The 19,598-nt window shown below is 44.8% G+C and overlaps 1 protein-coding gene across 1 annotated transcript in view; it reads left to right on the forward strand.

Annotated features, from left to right (window-relative positions):
- LOC134970143 (inactive hydroxysteroid dehydrogenase-like protein 1) overlaps positions 1 to 19,598 on the forward strand; it is a 76,121-nt gene that overhangs the window by 6,768 nt on the left and 49,755 nt on the right. Inside the window, exon 2 of the mRNA XM_063946187.1 lies at positions 662 to 1,107. Within this exon, the coding sequence (XP_063802257.1) occupies positions 662 to 1,107 (446 nt within the window). The remainder of the gene's footprint in view (positions 1 to 661; positions 1,108 to 19,598) is intronic.

A 19,598-nucleotide genomic window follows, 5' to 3' on the forward strand; every position in this document is an offset into this window, starting at 1 on the left:
TGTACAGTAGATTAGCACAGCTGAAATGCTGTGCGGTGCGCGATGACATCATCGCACACCGCACAGAAAAGGTCCTCTACACGAAGGGAAACTAGACGAGCGTCTAGTTCCCTTCACAGCGGGCAGCGGGACACAGCGAGGGGCACAGCAGTAGCAGATCTTGCCATGGTGCGGTGCCCTCCGGAAGGCGCCGGCGCCCAACGGAAGGCGGCGCCCCAGGCAAAAGTCCTGCTTGCCCGTGGCAAGATCCGCTACTGATAAGTACCTTGTATGACCAATCGCACACAGTCATCATCATTGTTTCACTTACATCAGGGTGTGAGTACTCGCAACTCAAAGCCCTCCATACATTTACATTTGTGACTACTTGCCGGTCATTTTAGTTGCAATTTGCAATTGCTGCTCACTTATGCACTACCTGCATCTGCATGCCCATTCCAGTCTTGGTCAGTGCCTCCTACACAGCTACAAAAAAAAAATCACGCATGCACATTACAGAAAAAAATGCAACTTGTTAAAAAAAAGCCACAAATCGTGCTTACATCTCACTCTAAATATAAGACCTGAAGTGAGGAAGTTGGTCAAATAATTTTTTTGTTTGTGTCATAAATGTTTTGAAACTTGTTACAAGCTTCAATACAATATTATATTTGTACCCCAGGAGCCACAGACGGTATTGGTAAAGCATACGCTGAGGAGCTGGCGAGTCACGGTGTGAACATCATCCTTTTAGGCCGTAACACTGAGAAGCTCCAAAATGTGTCTGAGGCAATAACGGCTGCCTATGGCGTGAAAACTCGTTTCATAGTGGCTGATTTCAGCAAGGGCCGTGAAGTGTTTCCTGCCATTAAGGAGGCTCTAAATGACGTGGATGTCGGCATTTTGGTTAACAATGCTGGAGTGCTTTATGACTACCCTGCATGCCTTATGGATGTACCAGAGGATAAAAGTATGGATATCATCAATGTCAACATTACTGCAGCTGTTATGATGGTATATGTAGTGCTCCCGGGCATGGTGCAGCGTAAGAGAGGAGCCATTATCAATGTGGCCTCTGCAACGTGCTGCAAGCCCATTCCTCAAATGACTGTATATGCCGCCTCTAAGGTAAAACATTTTTAAAACAGAACTTATTCACAAGTGCTTTTTCCATATAAATTTGGAATTTGATGTTGTCTACATTAAGGTTGGTCTGTTAAGGGCCCTACACATTTACCGATTACACTGAAAGATATGACCGATCTCATTCATTAATGAACGAGATATCGTCCATATCTTCCAGTGTGTATGCACCCACGATGAATGATGTGCGGCTCCGCACTCGTTCATCATAGGTGCTGGCTCGTTTATGCCTGCAAGCCAATATGGAGAATATCGTCCATATTAGCATTCAGGGCTATGGGGCCGGGTGACGTCAGGGAGTGCAGAAACTTCATTCCTCCCGTCACCCCCCCTATCTACCGCCACCGTCCGTCGGGGCACCTTGGCGGCCAATCGGCCAGTGTGTAGGGCCCTTTAGTCACTCACAGAGTAATTGTGTTCCAGCTTCCTTGCACTCTACTGTCACCTACAGCATAATGTCATATTAACAGCTTTACTATTACATTTCATTATTGCATGCTATATTATTATGTGCATTTATATTTTTCAATACAATTAAATAATTGAAGAACATACTTTAAAGGCTATAAAATTAAACTCTATAATGTCCATAAAATGAGTAATGTGCATTGAAATCTAACACCAGTATAAAATAAAATGAGCTGCCAATGGACTCCAGATTAAAGTGTGAGTTGGAAACAGAGTGCTATAGCCAAAGACTAGGGTGACAATTTTGGCCCAAGCCCCAAGGTCAGCAGAAGTAAGAGACACAAAGCAAAGCAGACTTGCCAATTAGAGTACATTTAAATGAAGGTTTAGCATGACACACTCACATAATTCACGGTGACTCCTTCCTTTTAAACCCTCCCGACATTAGGGAGAACACACACGGGGGGGAATTCCAAGTTGATTGCAGCAGGATTTTTGATAGCAATTGGGCAAAACCATGTGCACTGCAGGGGAGGCAGATATAACATGTGCAGAAAGAGTTAGATTTGGGTGGGTTATTTTATTTCTGTGCAGGGTAAATACTGGCTGCTTTATTTTTACACTGCAAATTAGATTGCAGATTGAACACACCCCACCCAAATCTAACTCTCTCTGCACATGTTATATCTGCCTCCCCTGCAGTGCACATGGTTTTGCCCAATTGCTATCAAAAATCCTGCTGCGATCAACTTGGAATTACCCCCATTGTCACTTGAATACTTATGGGACGACCCCTCTCTATTACCCAAATTCTTGGCAAATTGATACATATGACTTCCCTACTGACTGCAGCTTTATATTAATCTTTAGTCTTTGGGTCTCTTACTTTTAGCAGCACTTCCCAACGTTTTTTTTTTGTGAGTCTAGGCAGCCCCAGCTAGCTGGAATGAATGGAGGTTTTCCTCAGATATACTGTGGCATTTCCTTACCCTGCTGCTGAGTGAAAAAGATACCCTCTAATATTGGCAAGATAAAAATCGGTACATATAAGGAAAGGGGGCATGGTCACAGGTAAAGAGGTTTGGCTAAGCGGCGCTCGCATAGGCTTTAATAGGAATGGGAGACGCTGAAAACCGGTACATAGCCCCTTTTGGCCGGTACAGACCATAAAAATGAAGTGTTATGGTAGACTTACCATGGTTAAAACTCTTTCTGCGATATACATTGGGTTCCACAGGAATACATTGGGGTGATCTTGATCCAGAGGCACCAACAGGCTAAAGCTTTAGGCTGTCCCAGGATGCATTGGGGCCTCCTGTATAACCCCACCTCCAGGCACTGAGAGCTCAGTTTCGTTAACCGGTCCAATACAGGAGCAGCCAAGAGAGAAGGCAGATGTTAGTTACATAGAACCACCTTCTCACAACAGGAGAAAGGACCAGCGGCTAATGCCATACAAACCCATGAAAGCTAGGTGCGTCAGGGTGGGTGCCCTGTGGAACCCAATGTTCTTCGCAGAAATAGTGTTAACCATGGTAAGTCTACCATAACACTCCTTTTCTGCAGCAGGGTACATTGGTTTCCACAGGGAAACATCGGGGATGTCCTAAAGCAGTTCCTCATGGGAGGGGATGCGCATTAGCGGATATGAGAATTCGGCGTCCAAAGGAAGCATCCTGGGAGGCAAAAGTATCAAATGTGTTCACTTAGGACCACGTAGCTGCCTTGCACAATTGTTCTGGGGACGCGCCACGGCGGGCTGCCCAAGAAGGTCCAACAGACCGAGTAGAATGGGCTTTAATAGCAGCAGGAGCTGGAAGTCCAGCCTGCGCATAAGGTTGTGAAATCACCATTCTAATCCATCTGGCCAAGGTTTGCTTATTCGCAGGCCAGCCATGTTTGTGGAAACCAAACAGGACTAAAAAAGGTATCTGACCTCCTGATAGAGGCAGTCCTCCCCACATAGATACAGAGAGCCTTTATCACATCCAAAGGCCGCTCTTTGGGAGACAAGTCCGAAGAGATAAAGGCCGGAACCACAATCTCTTGGTTAAGGTGAAAAAATGACTCCACCTTAGGTAAATAACCTGGTCGAGTTCGGAGAACTGATCGATCACAGTGAAATATCAGAAAGGGCAGGCGACAGAACAAGGCATCTAAGTCCGACACCCTTCTTGCAGAGGCAATAGCCAGCAAGAACAGGATCTTGGCTGTGAGCCATTTAAGGTCCACCGACTCAAGAGGTTAAAATGTAGACTCTTGCAGGGCATTCAGTACAACAGTCAGATTCCATGGAGCCACAGGAGGGACATAGGGAGGCTGAATCTGAAGAACACCCTGAATGAAAGTATGAACATCAGGAATAGACGCAATTTTTCTCTCAAACCATACAGACAAGGCAGATTTGTGAACCTTGAGGGAGGCTAGACAAAGACCTAAGTCCAGGTCTTGTTGCAGAAAGGCCAGAATTCTGGAAGTTCTGAACCTAGAGACATCATAATTCTTATCAGCATGCCAGGTGAAGTAAGAATTCCAAATCCGATAATAAATCCAGGCAGTGGCCGGTTTGCGGGCTTTCTACCTAGTCTGGATAACCGCTTCAGGAAAACCTTTGACCCTCAGAAGTGATGCTTCAAGAGCCATGCCGTCAAAGCCAGTCTGGCCAGGTCTGGGTAGACACAGGGGCACTGTACGAGGAAGTAGAAGGGGACACCCTGTCAACAGATCGTGTAGGTCTGAGAACCAATGCCTTCTGGGCCATGCCGGAGCAACTATCAGTAGAGATCCCCCTTCTTGTTTTACTTCTGTAGGACCCTGGGCAGAAGAGACACCGGAGGGAACACATAGGGCAGTCAAAAGTTCCATGGAATTTCCAGTGCGTCCACGAATGCTGCTTGAGGATCCCTTGTCCTTGCTCCAAAAACGGGAATCTTGTAATTGTGTCGAGACGCCATCAGGTCTACATCTGGTAGGCCCCATTTGTCCACTAGGAGTTGAAAGACTGCCGGATGAAGACTCCACTCTCCAGCGTGTATGTCCTGGCGACTGAGGAAGTCTGCTTCCCAGTTTAGGACGCGCCAGAATGAACACTGCCGATATTGCTGGCAGATGGCGTTCCGCCCAACTAAGGATTTTTGACCCTTTCATCATTGCCATGCGGCTTTGAGTGCCGCCTTGACGGTTTATTTAAGCTACAGTGGTGGCGTTGTCTGACCATACTTGAACAGGCCTGTTCCATACCAGAGGTAGGGCGAGACATTGAACACCGCTCTCAGCTCCAGAATGTTTATTGGGAGGAGTTACTCCTCCTTGGTCCAGCGACAATGAAAAGAGTGTTGCTCCAACACAGCACCCCATCCCCTCAGGCTGGCGTCCGTTGTCAGCAGGACCCAGTCAGGGATCAAGAAGGGATGGACCCTGCTTAATTGCTGGTCCTGGAGCCACCAGATCAGCGACAGACGAACCTCCGGAGTCAAAGTGATCATGTGAGATCTGATCCGCTGAGGTAGGCCCGCCCCATCATGCAGCAGGGTTGTCTTGTTTTGAAGCAGGCTGACGGGCCGCCCAGGATTGTTTGGCCTTGGACTTTGTGGTTCTGGGAGCACTAGATTGTCTCGGCAATGCCTGACGTTTTGCTTTCCTTTGAGGCCGAAAGAAACAAAAAGTGGTACCTTTTGTCTTCTGTGCAGAAGGATTAGTATTTGAGAGAAAAAGCAGTCTTAGCAGCTGCAAATTGAGACACAATTTTATTCAGGTCTTCCTCAAACAAAATGTCCCCAGTTAAGGGGAGTACCTCCAAGATCTTTGTGGAGTCTAGGTCCACCTTCCATGACCTCAACCACAGAATACGGCGAGTCAGGACAGATGTAGTCGACGCCCTGGCCGCCAACACACCCGCCTCAGAGGACGCCTCCTGAACATAATAGGCAATGGTGGTAATGTGAGACAGGCATTGTCTGGCAGTGTCAGATATATCCTCGGACAGCTCCTTCTCTAATGCCTGAGCCCACGCTTCAATGCCTTTTGCAACCAAGGAAGCAGCGATAGTGTGCCTATGTATAGCTCCTGTAAGGGAGTAAATAGCTTTCAGGCATCCCTCCACACGCTTATCTGTCGGTTCCTTCAGTGAAGTGAAGGTGGTGACAGGCAAAGTGGACGACACCACAAGACCGGTAACATGACCGGCGGTGGATTTTCCAACTTGGTACATAACTCTGCAGGGAGAGGATAGCGAGCCAAAAGTCCATTTAGACAGAGGGAATTTCTTCCCTGGAGTAGACCAGGGTTCCCGTCTGATGGGGTAACAGATTTTTAACCACTTTCTGCCTTTTAAGCATATCAGTTTTCTTAGCCACAGTAGTGGGATCCTCATCATCATCATCAGAGATTTGTAGGATTTGCTTGATAGCAACCACTAGGACAGGGACATCAATCTGCAAGGGAGAATCCTTATCAGTAACACCTGATTCAGTGTCTGAAAGGACCATGGGGGTCATTCCGAGTTGTTCGCTCTGTAAATTTCTTCGCATCGCAGCGATTTTCCGCTTAGTGCGCATGCGCAATGTTCGCACTGCGACTGCGCCAAGTAAATTTGCTATACAGTTAGGTATTTTACTCACGGCTTTTTCTTCGTTCAGGCGATCGGAGTGTGATTGACAGGAAGTGGGTGTTTCTGGGCGGAAACAGGCCGTTTTATGGGCGTGTGGGAAAAACGCTACCGTTTCTGGGAAAAACGCGGGAGTGGCTGGAGAAACAGAGGAGTGTCTGGGCGAACGCTGGGTGTGTTTGTGACGTCAAACCAGGAACGACAAGCACTGAACTGATCACAGATGCCGAGTAAGTTTGAAGCTACTCAGAAACTGCTATGAGGTGTGTAATCGCAATTTTGAGAACCTTTCGTTCGCAATTTTAAGAAGCTAAGATTCACTCCCAGTAGGCGGCGGCTTAGCGTGTGTAAAGCTGCTAAAAGCAGCTTGCGAGCGAACAACTCGGAATGAGGGCCCATATGCTCCACCTGCTCTTCAGATGATACATCAGAGTGGTTTGTGGATTGTGAGGAGGAAACAGCCCGCTTAGATGACCCAGAGACACGGGAGTGACCTGGGGTGGATTTTTGTCTAACCAAAGACTGATTTAATTGCTGCCGCTGGTTAGATACATTTTCTACCCAAGGTGGATTAACCATAGGGACAATTTGTGGCTGTAGTAGCACAGGAGGTCCAACAGGGAGCATAATGCGATCCACTAGAGTACCCAGTAGGTTACTGAACACAGCACAGGGTGACTCCTGAGTAGGCACAGGAGCTGCGGACTGACTGGGAGGTATATGACAATTTTTTGCACTGCGATCGCATGTGTAGCAGAGCTGAACAAACAGATCTTGTGCAGTCTCTGCACAACCCAGGACTTACTCAGCTGCTGAGATCACATCAGCCTGTCCTGGACAGGAATTGATGTCAGGAACCCTCCCTGCAAACGCTTGGGAACGCTTGCGTTTTTCCAACCACTCCCCGAAAACGGTCAGTTACCACCCACAAATGCCTTCTTCCTGTCAATCTTCTTGCGAACAGCTGTGCGAATGGATTCTTCGCACAAACCCTTCGCTGAGTAGTGATCAGCTTTGTACCAGTGCGATGCCCCTGCGTATTGCGGTGCATACGCATGAGCAGTTCTGACCTGATTGCAGTGCTGCAAAAAATGCTAGCGAGCGATCAGGTCTGAATTACGCCCTAAGTACTACAAAGCCAGACAAAGTACAATACCTGCGAATAAATCCGGTATTAGGAGACTGAGTACACAGTAAATTATACGTATTTGATAAATACTGTGAGGCACAATATTAGCGGACCTAGACGCACCTAGGCCCTCATTCCGAGTTGTTCGCTCTGTAAAAATCTTCGCATCGCAGCGATTTTCCGCTTAATGCGCATGCGCAATGTTCGCACTGCGACTGCGCCAAGTAAATTTGCTATGCACTTAGTAATTTTACTCACGGCTTTTTCATCGTTCTGGCGATCGTAATGTGATTGACAGGAAATGGGTGTTACTGGGCGGAAACAGGCCGTTTTATGGGCGTGTGGGAAAAAACGCTACCGTTTCCGGAAAAAACGCAGGAGTGGCCGGAGAAACGGAGGAGTGTCTGGGCGAACGCTGGGAGTGTTTGTGACGTCAAACCAGGAACGACAAGCACTGAACTGATCGCAGATGCCGAGTAAGTCTGAAGCTACTCAGAAACTGCTACGAGGTGTGTAATCGCAATATTGCGAATACATCGTTCGCATTTTTAAGATGCTAAGATTCACTACCAGTAGGCGGCGGCTTAGCGTGAGCAACTCTGCTAAAATCGCTTTGCGAGCGAACAACTCGGAATGACCTCCCTAGTCCCTTAGAGTACAGAATATCATGACAGTTATATCAGGAAACACTGAAAGTGAAACCACACAGCAGATACAGGCACACACAGTCACAGTCAAAGCAGAAATTATTATCACAATAAAGCTGCACTGGACTAGTGTGTGTGTGTGTATATATGTATATATATATATATATATATATATATATATATATATATACACTGCTCAAAAAAATAAAGGGAACACTAAAATAACACATCCTAGATCTGAGTGAATGAAATATTCTTATTAAATACTTTGTTCTTTACATAGTTGAATGTGCTGACAATAAAATCACACAAAAACTATCAATGGAAATCAAATTTATTAACCCATGGAGGTCTGGATTTGGAGTCACCCTCAAAATTAAAGTGGAAAAACACACTACAAAAAAAAAAGAAGTTACGGGGAGTGTGTACCCCGTTAAATCGGGCGCTAGTGAAGTATATTTAAAAAACACCTGATAAAAAATATATATATCTCTTGTAGTAGTAGCTCCTACCGGGCAACAGGGTGCCTTAATCAAAGGTATATGGTTTAATGTTCAATGAAAAACATTAAAGGAGCGCTGATATCAAATAAGAAAGCATTTAATAGTAAATATGGTAGAAACCACCACTTTGAGTAATTATTGGAAGTTTAAAAACAAAAATAGTGCAAATACATATACATATATAAGTATATTTCACATTCACAGTGGATGAATTGGCTAAAAAACGGCTTAAATGCCCATTATGTATTTGCAGTCCACAATCATGAAGTAAGCTGGTTGCTTTCCGTACTGTTGGGGGGTGTAAAAATAGTCTCAATAATTTAATTTGAAATCTGTTGTTAAGTTAGGAACGAAAAGTTGGATTGCAATTGCTCACCCCTGGTAATAGAATCCGTTCTCACCCGTTATTATGAGCGCTGGTTCCTGTCGATAGCAATCAGCGGAGGTAGCTCTCAGCAACTGACGGTGGCTGTGTTAGGATGTCCAGAAAGGAGAGTCATGCAAGCAGCATGATACTTCGGCAAAACGGGGCCTTTTCAAGCACAGCGGGGGTTTATTTGGCAGAGACTTATTCCAGTTGGGTGATAAGAGAGCATCCCGGGATCCCCAGTCTCAGAGACGGAAAGTCTATGAAGATCTCCAGCAGTGGACAGGAGTAAAAGTAAGCCTCTACGCGTTTCTCCGCCCACGATACCGGCGGTTTCCTCAGGAGGTGTGGATACCTGTTTTTCAGGTGTGCATGTATTTAAATGGTCAACAGCCAATCAGCTTTGTAATCTCTTGATTCACACCTGAAGGTTATAGTTGGATTTCACCCTGGGTTGAATCATTTGCACATGATCTGTTCAATGATTGATTTAATTGATTTGCATCAGGTGTATATATTAAATAGTTGCCAGATAATAGTAATAGAAAGCAAAATAAGCTTCATAGAGAAAGATGTAGAAATACATAAAAAAAGATGTAGAAATACATAAAAAAACAAACGTAAGTATCAGATTGCCGCTGTCAGTATACGAGGTATCAAGGAAACATATATTAAAGATCTTATAGTTTAGATATATATAAATGGTTTATATAGTTAGCATATGGAGCTCATGAGCTTTGCGCTCCTAAAATATAGAATATACAGGGGTTATCAGATGTCTACTTTTTTGACCACCCTTGATACAGTATAATTTAATTTTTTAGTTTTTTTATAGTTTTTATTATGTGATGGTAATCAACATTGTTTCCTCACCTCGATAGTGGCAGCGGCTAATAACATGGGTATGGCATCCCAGAGAGGTTAACTATATATAGAGAACAAATTTGTTCTCACAGCTGCAGTAGCCCAGTGGTTAGAGCTACGGACTTCAGCCACAGGGTCATCGGTTCAAGGATGAAGACAAGAAGCAAATTTTCACAGTCAGTTTTACGAAAGAATAAGGAGAATTAGTTAATCCTAGTAGTACTATTTTTTATATATATAATATAATAAATATCTAGTCTTATATACAGAGAGAGATAAGAGATCCTAACAATCGAACAATAAATATGATCATACACAGTTCAAATTGGGACCAAGGCTGTGTAGTACAATAGAGGAGGGAGTGATTCTAGTAAATTAATTTGGTCAGAATATGTGACCAACTCACAAGGACAAAAGCATATAAGCACCAACCTAAGGCAAATAATCTGTAACAGGTGTGTATGTGAACAGCATGCCAACATGCCTGCACGTACCAATTGCACGCACAGGCATATAGGCACGTATGCACACACCCACATGTACAGACGGTTTATTTATAAGAAGAAGTCAGATACCATTAAGTTCGATATTTTCGTTAAGACCCATAGGGTGCAGAGTTTCCAGATTGCAAATCCAAAAGGCTTCTCTATTGCATAGGTGGTTGTATCTATCCCCACCCCGTGATGTTTTGCTGATATGTTCTATCCCCTGTATTGACAGGACCCTACAGTCCCCATTATGCAGGGAATTGACATGTCGAGGTACACTGTGTTTCATTGATTTTTTGAGAACCAGTCTTCTATGTTCTAAGAATCTAGTATTAAGATGTCTAATCGTCCTACCTACATATTGTACCCCGCAACTACAGGTAATTAGATAGATTACAAAGGACGTTTGGCATGTGATGTGACCAACAATATCAAAGGTATTTCCAGTTTTGGATGAGGAGAATTGGCTACTCTCAATAATAAATCGACAGGTTATACATCTAGATCTATTACATTTTTGACATCCTGTTCTGAGTTTCCAGTGTCCAGAGATGGAGGAGGGTGTCACTGAGCTAGCTTCTAGGTTTGAGAGGTCAGGGCTAGAACCAAAAAGAGGGTTTGAAAAATGACTAGGAGACAGAAAGTTTTGGAGATTCGTGGTTTTCTTGAAGATGATCTTCACTTCCTTTTCCAGAGACCCTGCAAGGATTCTATCCATTTTAAGTATAGAAAGATTCTTATTGAGAATCTTCCTTTCCGAATGTGAGGCACTATTGTATTTCGAAATAAATATAGGTTCACTATCACTATCACTAGGTTCTAAAGGAAAGGAAGTATCAGTGGCTCTTATTTTTAATAAATCGTCTCTATTTCTTTGTTGTGTTTCAACTCGAGCTCTGTCCAAAACCTCTTGGGGATAGCCTTGATCTATAAAGGACTGTGTTAATTCATTGCTCTGTGTTAGAAAGTCAATTTCATTCGAACAATTTCTTTTTAGCCGCAAATATTGGCTCTTAGGGATATTAGTTATCCATGGACGATAGTGGCAACTTGAGTAGTTTAGGAAGGAACTGCAGTCAACTTGTTTCTTGAAAGTTTTAGTTGATATTTTACTTAAGATTGGGTCGATATGTAACGCGATATCCAGGAAGGTGATATCAGTGTGGTGAATGGTACTTGTGAAGGTGAGCCCAAAAGTGTTAGTATTAAGGTGATCTATAAAGTGAGTGACAGAGTGATAATCCCCATCCCAAATAATAAAGAGATCGTCTATATATCTACCATAGAGCACCAGGTTCACCCCAAAGGGGCCCCCCCAGATGTATTCATCTTCGAGGTAACCCATATAAAGATTAGCAAAACTAGGGGCGAACCTGGTGCCCATGGCGGTACCGTGAGTCTGTAAATAAAAATCACCACTAAATGTGAAATAGTTACGTGTGAGTATGAAGTGTATAGCTTTAAGAATGAATTGGTTGAGATTACTAGAGATGGACGGTTCAAGATCTAAATAGTGTTTAATGATTTTGATACCTTTATCGTGAGGAATATTGGTGTAAAGTGATTCGACATCACAAGTGACTAGGAGATAGTTCTCCTTCCACTTGATGTCTTTAATAAGATTTAGGAAATGTGTAGTGTCTTTGATATATGATTTAAGATCTTTGACAAAAGGTTGAAGGTATGTATCTACAAATGCTGATAAATTAGAGGTAAGTGAACCCACTCACGAAATGATAGGACGCCCAGGTGGTGAGGTAAGTGATTTGTGTATTTTGGGGAGGTGGTAGTAAGTGGGGATAACCGGATAGGTGTTAAGCAAATAATGATACTCAGTCCTGGATATCGCGCCACATTCGACAGCCTGCAAAAGTAGCCCCTTGAGTTCCCCCACAAACCTCGGGGTAGGATCTCCGGGTAATTTGGAGTAGAATTTAGTATTAGAGAGTTGACGGTAGGCTTCTTGCAGGTAATCTGAGACATCCTGTATAACTGTTCCGCCCCCCTTGTCGGCTGCCTTGATTATAATAGATTTATCTTTCTGAAGAGTCTTAAGGGCCTGTCTTTCATTGGTGTGTAAGTTATCCCTGGATTTCGCTCCCCTGTAATTATTTTTTCTTTTTTCTTTTCCCTCTCTCGTGTTTCCCACATCTCCACAGAGGTTTCTCAAATCCTGAAGAGTGGTAGCATAAAATGATTCGATATAACCGCTTTTATAGTATGTGGGATAGAATTCACTTTTGTTTCGAAAGACTTTATTACTTTTGTTTGTATCATAAATTGGAATAGATTGTATTTGGTTCCCCTCAGATTGTAGATCTATGAGGATGTCTAGGGAGGGTTGATCACTAGAGTCTAATATAATGGGGGTTCCCAGGATCCCCTTTTTCTTCAAGTTTTTATTCAAGAAGTATCTCTTTCTACACAGGTCACGTGTGAACCTATTTAGTTCGATGTAGAGGTCGAAGAGTTGGGGACCTTTGGTAGGGGCGAATTTTAGCCCTTTGGCTAATATAGCCTTTTCACTCTCAGATAGTGTTCTGGAGGAAAGATTAAAGATCCCCTTATTTCTCACTTTTGTTTTGAGTTTTTTGCGGGATTCGTTTCTTCCTCCTCTACATCCTCTAAATTGGAATCCCTCCCTCTTTTTCGTGACCTTGAGTCTAAGGGGTTGAATCTGTTCCTGTTCTTCCAGATGGGGTAGAGTTCCTGTTCTAAAAAAGACTGTGAATCAGGTACCTTCCTTCACTCCTCATGTCTAATGGACATTTGTGGTGCGTGCTTAGGTCTCGCTCCTTTTTGGGCATACTCACTTACATGCATCGGAATAGCCCTAGGTGATGTTTGTCTCAGATCTCTCCTCTGCTCTGTCTGTATATTACTTCTGGTAGAATTAGAGGTGGTTTTATTATTTTTATAATAGTTCTTGGAGGGATCTGGCTGTTTTTTAGCACCATACGGTTGTTTAAGCATATCTGATGTCCTTCTCCCCCCCTCTATTATAGGAATGTACAGTGTTATTAGAGTAGTCATGTCTATCTCTATCTAGCTTCTTGTTTTTATTAAAAATGATCTCCTTTTCAAATTCTTCTACTCTCTGATTCAGAACATAATCGCAATTGTTGAAATCCGACCTAATGTTAAATGGCTCCAACATATTTTGTACTTTTTCTATCTCAGTGCATATGTTAGTGACCTTACTTTCACGATAGGTTACAAGAAGCTCCATCAAGGAGAAAGAGCAGCTGTCCAGAATCTCATTCCACTTTTTAAGCAGATCCGCATCATCCTTAAAGGAACATGACTTATGTAGCCTAAGGCCCCTAGGAATCATTTTTTCTTTAATATATTTTGATAATGTCATTTTGTCAAGCCAATGTCTGGTTTCTGCTTTGAGGAGGCTTTCCAATCTATTAAATAGATGGTGCATATCTAAAGGATTAGCCTCCGTGGAGTGAGACTCTGCAGCTAGCCGCTCTTGTAATAGTACATTGCGTCTTTCATTCCTTTCTAAAAATCTCCTCTTGGAAGCCATAACACAAATTAATAAATAGATAAACTGCAAAGTTGCATAAACAAGAAAAATTATTAAAAAACTATTCTAAGAGCTGCCCAAACGATTTGTCCAGATACAAATAAATTCAGAAAAAAAGAAGTTACGGGGAGTGTGTACCCCGTTAAATCGGGCGCTAGTGAAGTATATTTAAAAAACACCTGATAAAAAATATATATATATCTCTTGTAGTAGCAGCTCCTACTGGGCAACTGGGTGCCTTAATCAAAGGTATATGGTTTAATGTTCAATGAAAAACATTAAAGGAGCGCTGATATCAAATAAGAAAGCATTTAATAGTAAATATGGTAGAAACAACCACTTTGAGTAATTATTGGAAGTTTAAAAACAAAAATAGTGCAAATACATATACAAGTATATTTCACATTCACAGTGGATGAATTGGCTAAAAAACGGCTTAAATGCCCATTATGTATTTGCAGTCCACAATCATGAAGTAAGCTGGTTGCTTTCCGTACTGTTGGGGGGTGTAAAAATAGTCTCAATAATTTAATTTGAAATCTGTTGTTAAGTTAGGAACGAAAAGTTGGATTGCAATTGCTCACCCCTGGTAATAGAATCCGTTCTCACCCGTTATTATGAGCGCTGGTTCCCGTCGATAGCAATCAGCGGAGGTAGTTCTCAGCAACTGACGGATTCTATTACCAGGGGTGAGCAATTGCAATCCAACTTTTCGTTCCTAACTTAACAACAGATTTCCAATTAAATTATTGAGACTATTTTTACACCCCCCAACAGTATGGAAAGCAACCAGCTTACTTCATGATTGTGGACTGCAAATACATAATGGGCATTTAAGCCGTTTTTTAGCCAATTCATCCACTGTGAATGTGAAATATACTTGTATATGTATTTGCACTATTTTTGTTTTTAAACTTCCAATAATTACTCAAAGTGGTTGTTTCTACCATATTTACTATTAAATGCTTTCTTATTTGATATCAGCGCTCCTTTAATGTTTTTCATTGAACATTAAACCATATACCTTTGAAAAACACACTACAGGCTGATCCAACTTGATGTAATGTCCTTAAAACAAGTCAAAATGAGGCTCAGTAGTGTGTGTGGCCTCCACGTGCCTGTATGACCTCCCTACAACCCACACAAGTGGCTCAGGTAGTGCAGCTCATCCAGGATGGCACATCAATGCGAGCTGTGGCAAGAAGGTTTGCTGTGTCTGTCAGCGTAGTGTCCAGAGCATGGAGGCGCTACCAGGAGTCAGGCCAGTACATCAGGAGACCGTAGGAGGGCAACAACCCAGCAGCAGGATCGCTACCTCCGCCTTTGTGCAAGGAGGAACAGGAGGAGCACTGCCAGAGCCCTGCAAAATGACCTCCAGCAAGCCACAAATGTGCATGTGTCTACTCAAATGATCAGAAACAGACTCCATGAGGGTGGTATGAGGGCCCGATGTCCACAGGTGGGGGTTGTGCTTACAGCCCAACACTGTGCAGGACGTTTGGCATTTGCCAGAGAACACCAAGATTGGCAAATTCGCCACTGGCGCCCTGTGCTCTTTCCAGATGAAAGCAGGTTCTCACTGAGCACATGTGACAGACGTGACAGAGTCTGGAGACGCCAAGGAGAACGTTCTGCTGCCTGCAACATCCTCCAGCATGACCGGTTTGGCAGTGGGTCAGTAATGGTGTGGGGTGGCATTTCTTTGGGAGGCCGCACAGCCCTCCATGTGCTCGCCAGAGGTAGCCTGACTGTCATTAGGTACCAAGATGAGATCCTCAGACCCCTTGTGAGACCATATGCTGGTGCGGTTGGCCCTGGGTTCCTCCTAATGCAAGACAATGCTAGACCTCATGTGGCTGGAGTGTGTCAGCAGTTCCTGCAAGATGAAGGCATTGATGCTATGGACTGGCCCACCCGTTCCCCAGACCTGAATCCAATTGAGCACATCTGGGACATCATGTCTCGCTCCATCCTCCAATGCCACGTTGCACCACAGACTGTCCAGGAGTTGGCGGATGCTTTAGTCCAGGTCTGGGAGGAGATCCCTCAGGAGACCATCCGCCACCTCATCAGGAGCATGCCCAGGCATTGTAAGGAGGTCATACAGGCATGAGGAGGCCACACACACTACTGAGCCTCATTTTGACTTGTTTTAAGGACATTACATCAAAGTTGGATCAGCCTGCAGTGTGTTTTTCCACTTTAATTTTGAGGGTGACTCCAAATCCAGACCTCCATGGGTTAATAAATTTGATTTCCATTGATAATTTTTGTGTGATTTTGTTGTCAGCACATTCAACTATGTAAAGAACAAAGTATTTAATAAGAATATTTCATTCATTCAGATCTAGGATGTGTTATTTTAGTGTTCCCTTTATTTTTTTGAGCTATATATATATATATATATATATATGAGAGAGAGATATATATATATATATAGAGATATACAGTATAAATATATCACAACGCGGTAACGCTGTCTGATTTTAAGACATGTAGGATACTTAAGTGTTTGTAAAAGCTCAGCGCTGTATACAGGTGGCTTTACAAGGGAGACCTTGCCCTGCAGTCCCGGAGACCAGCCATAAGATGGCGCCCAGTGTCTCAGTCAGGGAGTGAGGGAGAGTGTGAGGCAGCTCCAGGGTGTGAAAATCTGCAGTAGATGTCGCCCTGGGCCGGGGACGGGGGTACAGTTCAAGCGCCACCTCCTCTATGCTGGACTTTTACACTGGGTACTACTACTAAGAGTCTTATTAAATGGGGTGTTAGTACACCCGACCTGTACTCAGACGCCCCGGTGGTCTAGTGAGGTCCCTGCTCGGTGACATTGTCCACGCCAGCGCCGCAACCTGTCTCCCTAGGTAGTGGTCGGAACGCGTTTTAATGACGGATCCCACCTGGGGGACTCTCTTAACTCCTCCCCATAGCAGCCACGTGGACCAGGAGAGCAGACTGCGACTGTGTGCCTAAGCCGGGACGTCTCAGTCGTAAGTACCCGGGAACAGGCCAGCGGGAGTATGCGTAGCCAGCTTTTTACAAGGGAAGCGAGTTTGGTAAAAAGGTGCCCCAGTCTCAGGTGTTTTAAAATTCAATAATTACCCCTCATATTACATTAATAGCCTCTCCCACCCTGCCCACACAGTACAAAAAAACATCCTAATGACTGCTATACAGGGATAATGCTTCCCTTTCCTCTACTGTCCCTCTGTTGTCTGCTTCCGCTGTTAGCCACCACACCACAGTGATTTGAGAGAAGATTGCAGCTGGCTTGTGTCATCTTCTAGAAACAATTAATGGTGCAACTGCAAAATGGTGTCTTAGTGCTGGAGTGCTGTAGGGTTAAGGTAAGGATTTCAGTTCTGCCACTTTTAGGATGGTGCCGCCTGGTGCATGGTTCTCACCACATGTTCCTTTAACCCACTGCTCATTCTCCACTTCATCACCTGGGCTGATCCAAGTGGCTTTCCAGGATTTGCCTCCAGGCTCCTATTACATTGGGGGCTGGCCCCAATGTTTCCCGGCTACCTGGACTAGGATGAAGGTGAAATAATATATATTTCTGTTGCTCCTCTCTAATAGGTGCGGGTTTCAAATGTATTATTTCTTCAGCAGGGGGAGCGGTTGATCCCCATGAACCCTCTGGCTATGCCACTGGGTTTGTTAGGATTTGCGGTACAGTATTCTGCTGTTCTTAATTTATAAGAGGTAGTGTAGGTAGGTGGTCATCAATCTGGCTGTCGCTCAGTATCTCCACCAGTGGCGTAACTAGCACAGGACGAGCAGGGCACGTGCCCTGGGCACCCCGGTAGAGGGTGGCGCCGCCAACCACCTTACCAGAGTGACCAATTACCCTGCAGCAATTACCGCCGATCTCGACTGGCTGGAGGAAATTACCATAGAACGTTGGCACCGCACAGTAGTACTGTGTCCCCGCCGCTTCCCAGGCGCCACCATTGCGTGCAGTGCCATCACCTGTCTCTAGGCTTGTTGCTCCGGCCAGTAGAGTGTGTGAGACAGTGGAGCAGCCGGGAATTGGCTTCCCATGTGGCGGAAGTTGAGGAGCCAGCGGCTGCTGCAGGCGGTGGGGCTGAAGCTGGCTGCCCTGCTCTTCCTGCCCAACATTGGTCGGTGGTCCGGGAGCGGCACCTGGAGAATGCTGACGGGGGACAGCAGCGGCGCTCCAGCGGCAGGGCATGTATGTGTGTCCCTGTGAACTCCCTCCCCATGCGCAGGCCTGCGGAGTGTGCGGCACAGGATGGGGCAGGTGGTGCTCTTCCTCCCCGGGGCTCTTCCAAATGCAGCTCCGCAGCCGTCTTCCTCACAGAACAGAGCATGGCTTACCGGCGGCAGCTGGACTCCCGTCTGCGGCAGCGCTTTCCCAGACTGGCCTCAGCCCTGGAACACTGTGACCCTACTGTTGGGGAATGAACCCCGCTTTCTGAAGGCCTGGTTCTAGCTGGCCAAGCTCGTGGTGGTCACTGCCTTTAACCTACATCAGAAGAGGACAACAGTGGGGCCCAGGACATTATCACCAGCCCAGGTCTGTCTCATATGTGTGCATCATGTATGTATCAAGTGTGTTGTGTGTGTGATATATATGTATCATGCATTTATGTGTATCAGGTGTGTGTAAAATGTATGTTTATGTGTGATATATCTGTATCATGTATGTATATGTGTGTGTGTCATGTATACAATGCTATTCTCCATGCTATACACTGTAGGAATCTCTGAGGCTACCTGTGAGGGGGCTTCTAATGTCTATAAAAATGTCCCGTGGGGGCTGTTACTGTGTATAATACAGCTGTCCTCTAACACCCCCTATTCCTCCTCTCTCTCTCCCATCTCATACTATTCCTCGCTTCTCTCCCATTTACCCCTATTCCTCCTCTCACACACCCCGTATTCCTCCCCTCTCTCTACAGTGTCTAGCTATTCCTCCTTTCTCTCCTTATTTCTCCTCTCTTGTCTCCCCCTATTCCTTCTTTCTGTCTCCCGTTTCATCCTATTCCTCCTCTCTCCATATTAATCCTCTCTCTCTCCATCTCTCGATATTGCTCCTCTGTCTTTCGTCTCCCCTATTCCGCCTTTTATTTTTCTCTCCCATCTCCCCCATCCCTCCTCTCCGTCTCCCCTATTCCTCCTCCTCTCTCTCCCTCCTGTCTCTTCCGTCTCCCCCTATTCCTCCTCTTTCTCCCTTCTCCCCCTATTCCGCCTTTTATTTTTCTCTCCCATCTCCCCCATCCCTCCTCTCCGTCTCCCCTATTCCTCCTCCTCTCTCTCCCTCCTGTCTCTTCCGTCTCCCCCTATTCCTCCTCTTTCTCCCTTCTCCCCCTATTCCTCCTCTCTCTCTACCATCTCCCTCTGTTTCTCCTCTTTCCCACCTCCCCCTGTTCCTTCTCTCTCCCATCTCTCCATATTCTTCCTTTCTCTCTCCTGTTTCGCCTATTCCACCTCTTTCTCTCTCGTCTGCCCCTATTCCTCCTCTTTTCTTTTTCACTCCCATCTCCCCCTATTCCTTCTTCTCATCCTCCTCCTCCTCTCTCTTCCTCTATTCCTCCTCTATATCTTATGTCCTTCTAGTTCTCTACCATCTCCCACTATTCCTCCTCTATCTCTACCATCTCCCTATGTCCTTCCCCCCTCTCTCTCTCCCATCTCCATCTATTCCTCCTCTTCTCTCATACACCTCCTCCTCTCCATATTCATCCCCACTCTCATCTCTTCATATTCCTTCTTTCTCTCGCCTGTTTCCCCATTTTCCTCCTCTCATTTCTCCCTATTCCTCCTTTTTTTTTCTCTCTCCAATCTCCCCCATTCCGCCTCTATCTCTTCTGTCTCACCCTATTCCTCCTCTCTCACCCTGTTACTCCTTTATTTATTTCTGTCATCTCCCTCTGTTCTTCTTCTCTCTCCTGTCCCCTTCTAT

The sequence above is a fragment of the Pseudophryne corroboree genome, chromosome 11, assembly GCF_028390025.1.
Source record: "Pseudophryne corroboree isolate aPseCor3 chromosome 11, aPseCor3.hap2, whole genome shotgun sequence".
Taxonomy (NCBI): Eukaryota; Metazoa; Chordata; class Amphibia; order Anura; family Myobatrachidae; genus Pseudophryne; species Pseudophryne corroboree.